This window comes from Chiloscyllium punctatum, chromosome 26 (genome assembly GCF_047496795.1).
Source record: "Chiloscyllium punctatum isolate Juve2018m chromosome 26, sChiPun1.3, whole genome shotgun sequence".
In the NCBI taxonomy this organism is placed as follows: Eukaryota; Metazoa; Chordata; class Chondrichthyes; order Orectolobiformes; family Hemiscylliidae; genus Chiloscyllium; species Chiloscyllium punctatum.
The window spans coordinates 69,321,853-69,334,023 of record NC_092764.1 but is presented as its reverse complement, the minus strand read 5'-3'; the positions used below and the strand labels follow the sequence as shown (position 1 = coordinate 69,334,023).

Sequence of the window (12,171 nt, the reverse complement as noted above, 5' to 3'; positions counted from 1 at the left end):
CTCACTGAATTAAGATTAAGAAGGTGTTGCAGAACAGAGATCGTTGCCAAAATGTTCCCCCTTCACCTAAGAACTAAGCTTCACAAAATCCATTTTAAACTTTATATTGATTTGCACAGATCTGAAAACTTTCTTGCTGAAATACAGTAATTTCCTTAATACAAGGGGCAGCAGTAATAAATAATTTCAAGTATCAGCAATGTTAATTTCTGTAAAGTTTTAACCACATACTTTCTCTATCATTGATTACAAATTATTTAATTCTTACAGATCCATATGCTAAAGATTTAACATGGTTTCTCAGTGCAAGTATGTAGGTCAAGGATTTCCCATGGCAACCTTGTAGCCTTTTGGCTATGGTGCAGCATACAACTCTCAGGTTCTCTCACTGTAAGTAGATGTTAAGCATACTTAGTTGAGAGAAAAAGTGAGAGGCAGCACCATGACTGGATAGTGATTGTGCATACATTAATGGTAAGTTCCACATTTCCAATGGCAAAGATTGTACCTGTTTGAGGTAGATATTGCCTGAAGACAATAAAGTTAGAAGTGGGATTGACATAAAATGGGCCACTGACTTAAGGCTGCCCATTTTGCACTACTGCACAAAGTCAGAATGACTCGTTTTTCTGATTTAAAAATAAAAGAAAATGACTTGGTATTTTTAAAAACGGCAACAACTTTATCACTTTGTATTTATATTTTCAGCTTGTGTTGATCAACAAGGGAGATATTTCTGCTGCATACACCCGGATTCCTGCACGCAGCGCATTGGGCTCCTGTTTCTGTTTTAACCCAAGTGAAGGGACCCTGTTACCAGGCAAATACCAGTTGTTGGAAGTGACTTTCAAAGCTGCAATTCTTGGGAATTTTATAGTAGATTTATTTCTTTCTGTGAAAGGATCCCCTGAACCAATCCAAGTGACTTTCAAGTAAGCCGCTTTCTCTTTATACAGATTCAATTTGTGTATTTTCTTGTATTTTTTCTAATTTTGTGTGGTGAAAGGTAATATAATGCTCAAGGAACCCCTTGAAGATTAACAAAGGATATAGGCGCAGAATTTGGCCATTTGGACTCTCGGATCTGCTCTGCCATTTGATCAGTGCTGATATGTTTCTTAACTCCATTCTCATGCCTTTTCCCTGTAATCCTTGACCCCCCCCCCCCCCCCCCCCCCAAACTAATTAGGATCCTATCTCTCTGTATCTTAAATACATTCAATGACTTGGCCTCCATAAAGTTCTGTGATAATGAGTTCGACAGATTATTCACCATCTGCCTGAAGAAATTCCTCATCTCAATTCCAAAGCTTTGTCCCTTCACTCTCAGCTCAATGAGATCCCACTCATCCTTCCAAACTCTTGAGTACAGATCCAGTGTCCCCAATAGCTCCTCAAGTGACAAGCCTTTCATCCCTGGGATTCTTGCAAACCTCCTCTGGACCCCACCAACACCAGCACATCCTTCCTATAGACAGGGGGTAATGGTGGAGGGTTGTTTTTCAGACTGGAGGCCTGTGACCAGTGGAGTGCCACAAAGATTGGTGCTGGGTCCTCTACTTTTCATCATTTATGTAAGTGATTTGGATGTGAGCATAAGAGGTATAGTTAGTAAGTTTATAGATGATACCAAAATTGGAGGTGTAGTGGACAGCGAAGAAGTTTACCTCATTTACAGTGGGATCTTGATCAAATGGGCCAATGGGCTGAGGACTGGCAGATGAAGTTTAATTTAGATAAATGCGAGGTGCTGCATTTTGGGAAAGCAAATCTTAGCAGGTCTTATACACTTAATGGTAAGTTCCTACGGCATGTTGCTGAACAAAGAGACCTTGGAGTGCAGGTTCATAGCTCTTTGAAAGTGGAGTTGCAGGTAGATAGGACAGTGAAGAAGGTGTTTGGTATACATTCCTTTATTGGTCAGAGTATTGAGTACAGGAGTTGGGAGGTCATGTTGCGGCTGTACAGGACATCGGTTAGGCCACTTTTGGAATTTTGCGTGCAGTTCTGGTCTCCTTCATATCGGAAGGGTGTTGTGAAACTTGAAAGGGTTCAGAAAGGATTTATAAGGATGTTGCCAGGGTTGAAGGAATTAAGCTATTGGGAGAGGCTAAGGAGCGATCTTACAGAGGTTTATAAAGTCATGACGGCTTGATAAGGTAAATAGTTAACGTCTCTTCTCTGGGGTTGGGGAGTCCAGAACTAGAGGGCATAGGTTTAAGGTGAGAGGGAAAAGATGTAAAAGAGCCTTAAGGGGCAACTTTTTCATGCAGCGGGTGTTACGTGTATGGAATGAGCTGCCAGAGGAAGTGGTGGAGGCTGGTACAGTAATAGCATTTAAGAGGCATCTGGATGGGTATATGAATAGGAACGGTTTGGAGGGATATGGGCCAGGTGCTGGCAGATGGGACTAGATTGAGTAGGGATATCTGGCCGACATGGACGAGTTGGACCGAAGGGTCTGTTTCCATGCTGTACATCTCTATGACTCTATGACTGTATGACAGAAGACAGAGAGTGGTTGTAGATGTAAAGTATTCTGCCTGGAGTTCAGTGGTGAGTGGTGTCCCTCAGGGCTCTGTTTTTGGGCCTCTTCTCTTTGTAGTTTTTATAAATGACTTGGATGAGGCGGTTGAGGGGTGGGTTAGTAAATTTGCTGATGACACAAAGGTTGGAGGTCCTGTTGATAGTATTAAGGGCTATTGCAGACTGCAGCGTGACATAGACAGAATGCAGAGCTGGGCTGAGAAATGACAGATAGAGTTCAACCTGGATAAATACGAAGTGAAGCATTTTGGAAGGTTGAACTTGAATGCTGAAGATGGGATTAAAGACAGGATTCTTGAGAGTGTGGATGAAAAGAGGGATCTGGGTGTGCAAGTACATAGATCCCTCAAAGTTGCCAGTCAAGTGGATAGGGTTATGAAGAAAGCATATGGTGTTTTGGCCTTCATTAACAGGGGGATCAAGTTGCTGCAGCTGTACAAAACCCTGGTGAGACTGCACTGGGAATATTGTGTCCAGTTCTGGTGGCCTCATTATAGGAAAGATATGGAGGCTTTGGAGAGGGTGCAAAGAAGGTTTACCAGGATGGTGCCTGGACTGGAAGGCTCCTCTTACTAAGAGAGGTTGACTAAGTTCGGGCTTTTTTGTCTGGAGAGAACGAGGAAGAAAGGTGACCTGAATGAGGTATACAGGGTAATGAGAGGCATGGATACAGTCTATAGCCAGGTACTTTTCCCCAAGGCAGGATTGACCTGATAGTGAAGGCTCATAGTTTTAAGGTGTCAGGAGAAAGATATGGACTGCCGAGCCAGCAGTGGTGGTGGAAGCAGAGTCATTAGGGACATTTAAGCGACTGCTGGGCATGCACATGAACAGCAATGAATTGAGGGGTGCATAGGTTAAGTTATTTTGTCTTAGATTAGTATTTAATCCTTGACACAGCCCTGTACTTTTCTATGTTATTAAAGGGCTTGATGGTGTAAATGTTGTGAGGATGTTCCTCTTCATAGGAGAGCCTAGGACCAGAATGTGCAATCTCATAATAAAGAGGCGCCAATTTAAGATTCTGAGGGTTGCTTTGCAGGCAGAATACTTGCTTATATTTACATATAAATATATATATTTATATCAGAAGGAGAATCAAGTGTTATGGGAAAAATTGCAGGACAGTGATTGTGAGGAATGACAGATCTGCCATGATTCTATTAAAGGGTGAAGCAGGCTTGAGGGGCTGAAAGTGTTACTCCTGTCCCTATTTTTTAATGCCTTGTGGTCTTTGGAGAAGATGATGACTTTCTTCTGCCACTCTCTGGGAAAAGAATCTCCAGCCCTTTCTTCCTAGCTTGCAGCATTAAATACAGGCCAGCATTGCGTGGCTGCCCTCACCTTGATGGCATGCCTTTGGCTTCCCATGACACCTTGCTTCCCTCTGGTAAAATGGACGGCTTTGGTGCAATCAGCAGGTTCTCCCACAGGTCAGCCAGATAGCTTCTGTGGCATGTCGAAATCAGCCACATACCTTGTGCAACCCACCTATCCCCTTTGGCAGTTTGGGTGTCAAACTAATCTGCATACCAATTAAAGGCTCAGTCAAGTAACATCTGAATTTTCACTGGAGGCTTTTCCTGACATACAAAGAAACCCAGCTCCTATTCCATAGAAGAAGCATTGAACTCTGTTTCTCCCCCCCACAGATATTACCAGACCTGCTGAGTTACTCTTTCTGATTTTATTCTTATTTCCCATATCTATGGTGAAAATTCAGCCTAATGTGTAGTCTGCCAGGGATTATATAGTTTTGAGCATCACTTTCACTGGTTTGTACTCTGTGGCTTTAGCTGTTTAATTCTGCATTCCATTTGGTTTATTAATAATTGTGGTGTAATGATTAGACAGGTTGAAGATCAGCTCTAAGCTCTAGATCGTTTTTAGTTTCATTCACAGCATATTTGAGGCAATAATGAAATCTAAATGAGCATCATATTAATTTTGATAACTGATAGGTCTTCATTGTTTTCAACATGTATACAGTCTTTGACACATTTGACCACAGCTCTCCCACCAATCTTCCCTCCATTGTCTAGTAGAGGGGAACTCCATTCACCTGGTTCCAGTTTTATACAGGTAATTGTAGCCAACAATTCACTTATTATGACATTTCACCTTGCTCCCACACCATTTCTCAAGCCTATTTTTGACCCCTTCATTTCTCATTTACATCTTTTCCCTTGACAACATCAGTGGTAAGCTTATCACTTTCCACATGTACATTGATGGTATTTATCTCTACTTCACTGCCACCTCACTCATCTCTTCCACTGATGCCACATTTTCAGATTGAGTGTCCAACATCTATATTAAATGGCTAGAATTTTATTTCATTTAAACATTGAAGAAGTAAGGCTATTGTCTTTGGTTTCTACTATAGCTATATTACCTATTCACTGACTCAATTCTTTTTCCTGGCGATTTTCTGAGACAGAATCAGACTGTTTTACATTATAATGCTCAGGTGACCCATTTTATGAGGATTTATTATGTCACAGGTACTGTATTTTTGTAATTGGTCACGGTTCAGGAATCAGACTTGTTTACTCCACAGTTGCTACACCAGACTAGAAGCCAAGACTGTTAATCAAACTGATTTGTAGGCAGAAAATCTGCTAAAAATCCACAGCAGGTGGGGAAACCCAGTCGTCCATTTTTCTATCCAACATCTACACCCCCTGGCTATTTAATCATCACTATTAATATCAGGCTCCTGTCTTTCCAAAGCTGTTACTTCATATGATAGAATCTTTCTATGGGACTCTTAATGTCATTGTTTCGGGTGAACACGGGCAGGAGAAGTCACAAATGGGTAGACATAATGATACTTTGTCATGTTGATAAATTGAATTTTCAATTGACTAAAGTTGAAAATAAACCCGACCTGACTAGTGGGTGAGATGTACATTTTTTCATTGCTGTTTTTGCCTTAAATCTACTTTTTTTAAAGTGTGAGAGTTTTAAGAACGGTGCAGTGAATCTGGTGAATCTAATATCTTCTTAGATTGGGTTCTGAGAGTACGTCTGCTGGAAATCCTGTAAAATGTTGACTCTAACCTCAGTTCTAGTCAGAAACATACTGCTGCTCTGTTGTATTTGGAAAGAGATTGCCCATCTTGTTTCACTGCTTTTGTATTGACATGTTCACCTTTGATTGTATTCATTATCATTGAGACTTGCTGAGTGTAGGTATTGCGAACAATTATTCTCTTACTGGCCTCCTTGCAGATGCATCGCTAATTGTTACAGCCCACTGCTGCATAAAACATGCTGATAACTACTTTTTTCTTGCAGGGGACATGTCATTGGACCTACATTTCATTTCAATGTGCCTGTACTAAATTTTGGGGAAGTATCCTTTGGTGAGTATATATATATATATATATATCAGTGCCCCACAGTGTTTATTAGGAAAAGAATTGCAAAGAAATGAAGAATTCCTATTCCATTTAGTAATAGGGAATCAAGCTGCTATACATGTGGAATTTTCAAGTTTATGATTAATTCAATGGCCCTTACTAAAAGAATTCTCTGATTCATTCTTTTATATCAGCTTAATGTCCATCAAGTTGGTTGTCCCCAAAACTATACCTGATCATTTATAATGGTAAAGCAGATACCTTCATTTCCACACTGGCCTCATGCACGTTCTGTGGCTTTGTCTGGCTCATTTTGAGTTAATCGTACACTCAGAGTCTCGCAGTAACTCAGGAATGCTGGGTTTCAGCAGTGTAAGAGTGGTTCTTTTAGCAAGATTGTCATAGATGATATTCTCAGTAAAATATTTAATGACAGATAATTAGATGGGATCCATTTATATTCAAATTTATGATCACTCTATGAGCACCAGTCATTAATAATAACTGATTTATGGATGACTGATTGATTATTCAGTGTATTGTTACTGACAAGCCATCTGCATAAGGTTTAAATTGCAGTTCTAAATTAGACACAGTTCTCTGCTTTATAAAGCTGGACAAATTGATCTATTAGAAGAGGTATTGTTGGATCAACTTAGATTAGTTGTGGATGAGCTGAATACCAACGTAAGAGAATCATGTTTTCTAATGTTCATTCAAAAAAAACATAAACCGTGTCATCTCAATTATTCAGTATCCTTGTTGCAGTGACCTTTTGCTCAGTGGAGTACAACACCCAGAGCACACCTCTGTTATTTGATAAGATGATCCCCTTACTGATAACACCATCTGTCCCAAGAAGAGTGATAAAATTTACCCGTGAGCTTCCTTAAGGGAAATTATTAAGGATACTTGTATTATTTTGCTTTGAAGTCCTCTACCATCAGAACTTTGTCAAAATGTCTAAGTGAAATTGGTCCAGATGGGTCTACTACTCAAGATCTCTGGCTGTTTGTTTGACAGAAGAAGTAGACATTGTGCTCTCTGATAGAGAAGCAAAAACTGAGTATTCACATTGAGTTTGGTGAGAGAGACAGTGGATCCCTTTGTTGAGGTATGCACTGATTTCCAGTGCCCTCTTATGGAGAACAAGAGCAAAAATATCAGAGAAGCTGCCTTTTTCTGTAGCTTTGGATGGAGTGGGTTTGTCTGTACAGCTTCTGTCATTTTTTTGTTAGCTCCAAGAAAGTCCAGCAAACTTGTTCAAGGATTTTGACAGGAGGCCCAGATAGTTCTGATCTAGTCTGAGTCAGAGTCTGACTTGCTTCACATCTGGGGGCTTTGACAAATGAGGATTTTATATCGAGCTATAGTGGTAGACATTTTAATCAATCTAAACTTTTTTGTGTTTCTTTTAGTACTCATTGCAACAAAGTTTCTGGGACTTTTCTAGTGGAGTGCCACATTCTGAATATGGTACTGTGAATAGTATGATCTTTGTGGAGGGGGTCACTGGAACAGGGGCAAAGGACTGTTTCTGTTTGTCCTGATTGACCTACTGGTTGCCTGTTGTAAATGCAGCAAACTTGCTGCTTAAAAGACTGAATTTCTTCTGAAAAGGTGTTGAAGGGTATACAAGTTGGATTAAAAGCTTTTTTGAAAGGGAGTATTCCAAAAGCCAGTGTCTGTCTAAAGTTTGTGCAATAATACTCTTCACAGATCGATTCAGTAACACAGTAGAATCATGGACTGGATTTCAAAGATATGGTATGATTTCAGAAATGGTAGATGGTAATCTATCACTGTTCTCTCATCCCAGGAGTCATTTGTGTAGATTGGAAAATTGAGCAGGTTGTGCAAGCCACTCTGCCATTTAAAGAAAAGCAAGAAAGGGAAGCCAACTCACTGTTGACGAGTTAGCCGGATATCTTGTTGGAAAATGTCTAATCTGTTATTAAGTAAACCGTGACTGAACAGTCTGAAATTTTTCAGCTGATCAGAAAGAGTCAGCATAGATTTGTAAAGGGTAGATCACTTTTAATGAAATTGATAGAATCTTTTGGATAGATGGCTAAAATAGAAGGCAAGGAAGACAAATGGATGTTATTTATATGTATACTTCCAGAGGGCAATTGATAAAGTCTCAAATTAGAAAGTGTTACCTAAATATGGACTCTGTTGAACTGAAAGCAGTTATCGATCTGGTTAGGAAATGGATTGAGAGGTCATAGTCAGTGATTAAAGTTAATACTAGGATGTGATAAGTGGTGTCTTGCAAGGATTTGTGTTTGGGGGCCTTCAGCTATTCACTGTAGCTTTCATGACTTAGTCAATGCTGTTAAAGTTTTTACCGACCCAAAACAAGGCTTAGACGAGTATTTGAATTGTCCAAACCCATGCATGGGGAGAGATCCAATAAACATATAGGAAGTAATTTCTGAAGAGTTATTCAAATTACAGTCTTTTATAACAAAAATCATGGGAAAGTCTATGCATGACTTATTCTTTTTAGTAGGCGGAAGTGGGCACTGCAGATGCTGGAGATTAGAGTCTAGATTAGCAGGTCAGGCAGGATCCGAGGATCAGGAAAATCGACTTTTCAGGCAAAAGCTCTTCATCAGGAAGGGCCAGATTCCTAATGAAGAGCTTTTGCTGGAAATGTTGACTTTCTTATTCTTTTTAGTAACAACTGCAGTTATAATAAAATGCCATGCTGATAAGAAAAGAAATAGACTCGCCAACTGTAAGGGCATTTAAATGGTCACTGGATAAACATATGGATGGAAATGGAATAGTGTAGGTTAGATGGGCTTCAGATTGGTTCCACAGGTTGGCGCAACATCAAGGGCTGAAGGGCCTGTACTGTGCTATAATGTTCTATGAATGGAGCTACAGTTTTATAGTTACATAGTATGGAACAGGTGACAGCAGCTGTGGGTTCCTTCCCTGGGATTCCAACTAAAAAGATGTATACTTGCTAAAACTCTTGGATTATGACCACAAGACATCTGCTTGACTAACAATTTGTCATTTTTAAAATGGTTACTGCTTTATGCTTTTAGCTAAATACCTTTATTGTTAATAATAATACATTTTAATCCTTAAAACTGTTTTGTCCTTTCTGTAATCATTAAGCTATTCCACGTTCATGCTGTCCTATTAAGCAGTTTTATTCTTTCATAGAAACCCACATATCCAGATCTACTCATGACATATAGATAGACTGCATTATAAACAATGTAAATTAAAGCATAAAATTACAAAGTGGTATTGAAAGCTTAAATAGTTTGGAACATTGTGGAAAATGGAGATCATACATTTTGGACTTAAAGAACAACAGAACAGAAAACTTAATAATTGGTGAAGAGTTAGAAACAGTGGAGATCTGAAGGGGTACATAGATCATTAAAATGACAAACTAAGTACAGAAAATATTTTTTAAAACTTTTTCAGTCACAGAATTAGAAGGCAAAGAGGAGAAAGTCCTTCTTTAGCTATATGTTTCGTTAACCCATGCATGGGGTATTTTTCTGGAGTATTGCCTTGCATCAGATTTGTGAGGAATGTAATAGGTCATAGTATAAAGTATATCCAGAAGCAACTTGGATAAAACAAATTGGCTGAGTGTTAGGAAGCAGGGAATAATGGTCAGTGGATATATTTTGGTCTGGGGGAAGATTTATAGTGGAGGTCCTCAAAGGTCGGTATTGGGAATGTTGTTTTGCTTGACATATATTGATGATCTGGTTCTTGGAACAGGAGACAACTTCAAAGTTTACAGATGACACAAAAAGTGGAAGAATTAAAAACTGAGAGGAGCACAATGTGGAAGTCAAAAAGGGCATTGACAAGTAGAGTGGGCAGATAGGTAACAGATGAGGTTCAATGCCGAGAAATGTGAGGTAGTGCATTTTGGTAGGAGATACATTGAAAGACAATATAAAATAGGGTATACAATTCTAAAGACGGTACAGGAACAGAGGAAATTGGGTCTATGTGTGAACAGATCATTGCAAATGGTGGGAAGGTGGAGAGTGTAGTTAATAAAGTTTATTAATAGAGATGTAGAGTGCAGGAGCAAGGAGGTGATAGTGAATTTGTATAAGACACTTATTAGACCTCAACTGTTATATTGTATACAGTTGTGGGCAGCACATTGTAATAAAGATATGAGTGCATTGGAGAGAATGCAGAAGTAATTTACAAGAATGGTTCTAGGAATAAGAAACTTCAGTTATGAGGATAGACTGAAGCAGTTGGAACTGTTCTCCTGGGAGAAAAGAAGACTGAGAGGCAATCTGATATACATTCACAAAATCATGTGTGGGTTGGACAAGATAGTTAGGGAGAAATCGTTCCCCTCATAAAAGGAACATGAATGAGAAGGCATAGATTTAAAGTGATGTTCAAATTAGACAAAAGTGAAGTTAAAAAAAACCCTTTTCACAAAGCTAATAGTTTCGGTATCGAATGCACTGCCTGGAAATATGGTGAAGGCAGGTTCAATTGAGGCATTCAAGAAAGCAGTGAAGGATTATTTTGAAAGGTCACCCTATTGGGAGTTTTCTATAGGCCTCCATATAGTTTCAGATATGTAGAAGAAAGGAGCGAAACTATCAGGGTAGATATGGGGGACTTTAACTTTCCAAATATTGACTGGAAATACAATAGTTCGAGTACTTTAGATGGGTCCATTTTTGTCCAATGTGTGCAGGATGGTTTCCTGACATAGTATGTGGACGAGCCAACAAGGGGCAGGGCCGCTTTGCATTTGGTACTGGGTAATGAACCTGGCCAGGTGTTAGAATTGGAGGTAGGTAAGCACTTTGGTGACAGTGACCACAATTCGGTCATGTTTACCTTAGCGATAGAAAGGGATAGGTATATATGGCAGGGCAAGAGCTATTGCTGGGGGAAAGATAATTATGATGCGATTAGGCATGATTTAGGATGCATAGGATGGGGAAGGAAACTGCAGGGATGGGCACAATTGAAATGTGGAACGTATTCAAGAAACAGCTATGTAGCTGTCAGGCAGGGAGAAAGTGGTCGAGCGAGGGAGCCTTGGTTTAGAACATAGAACAATACAGTGCAAAACAGGCCCTTCGGCCCTCAGTGTTACGTTGATGTGTGAACTAACCTAAGCCCACACCCCTACACTATGTCATTATCATCCATCAACCACCACTCACTGCCTTCTTACAGAAAGCCAGTATCTAATCCAAACTGCTAAATCACCATCAATCCCATGCCTCTGCATTGTCTCCAAAAGCCTGCCGTATGGAACCTTATCAAAGGCTTTACTGAAATCCATGTACCAAGTCAACTGCCCTACCCTCATCCACATGCTTGGTCACCTTTTTAAAAAAACTCAATGAGGTTTGTGAGACATGACTTACCCTTGACAAAACTATGTTGACTATCTCCAATCAAATTGTTACTGATTGAAGACAAATTAATGGCCTAGAAAGTGGGGCAGTATTTTAAAAAGGAAAAATGAGAGGGAATCATGGAAGTGCTGGCTGCCAAATGTCTAATGAAGCAGAAGGACATTTCATTAGCTCATTAAAACAACAGGGAGATAGACAATGTTTCCATTTGTCTAGAAGTGTGTCAGCAAAGGAAGGTGGGAGCTCATGAATTAAGTGCCTTTTTTTTAAAGAGGTAAAAACAATGACTGCAGATGCTGGAAACCAGATTCTGGATTAGTGGTGCTGGAAGAGCACAGTAGTTCAGGCAACATCCAAGAACCTTCGAAATTGACGTTTTGGGCAAAAGCCCTTCCTGATGAAGGGCTTTTGCCCGAAACGTCGATTTCGAAGCTACTTGGACGCTGCCTGAACTGCTGTGCCTTTTTTTTAAAGCAAATCTTCTAAGCCAAATCAAGCAAGAGTACTCCTGCCAGGCTCTGAAGATGTCCTGGAATTCCCAATGTCCCTCCTCACAAAAAGAACAAATGTTAAACTCTCTTGCTCCAACCCGAATGGCCTCTCTTCTCCAGTTTGTGATGACTAATTCCACCTTCAAAGCCCCAATCTATGAATGTGCCCCTCCATTGAATTTGCTTGTTCACTTCTTCCTCACAACCAACTCTGATCACTGACTTCTTCCATACCCCAGGTAAAAGCGTTCAACTTTCCTTCACCTGTAGGTTGGAGACCATCCCTAAGTATCCCTATCACTGTTTATTTCACCAAACGGCTTCCCAGGCTGTCAATATGTCCAGCTGCTGGAGCTAAAACAAAAGATTTAAATAACG

At 39.9% G+C, this 12,171-nt stretch overlaps 1 protein-coding gene across 1 annotated transcript in view; it reads left to right on the top strand.

Annotated features, from left to right (window-relative positions):
* The window catches only part of hydin (HYDIN axonemal central pair apparatus protein), an 869,275-nt gene that overhangs the window by 358,574 nt on the left and 498,530 nt on the right, over nucleotides 1–12,171 (top strand). Inside the window, exons 12-13 of the mRNA XM_072547579.1 lie at nucleotides 709–932; nucleotides 5,848–5,915. Of these exons, the coding sequence (XP_072403680.1) occupies nucleotides 709–932; nucleotides 5,848–5,915 (292 nt within the window). The remainder of the gene's footprint in view (nucleotides 1–708; nucleotides 933–5,847; nucleotides 5,916–12,171) is intronic.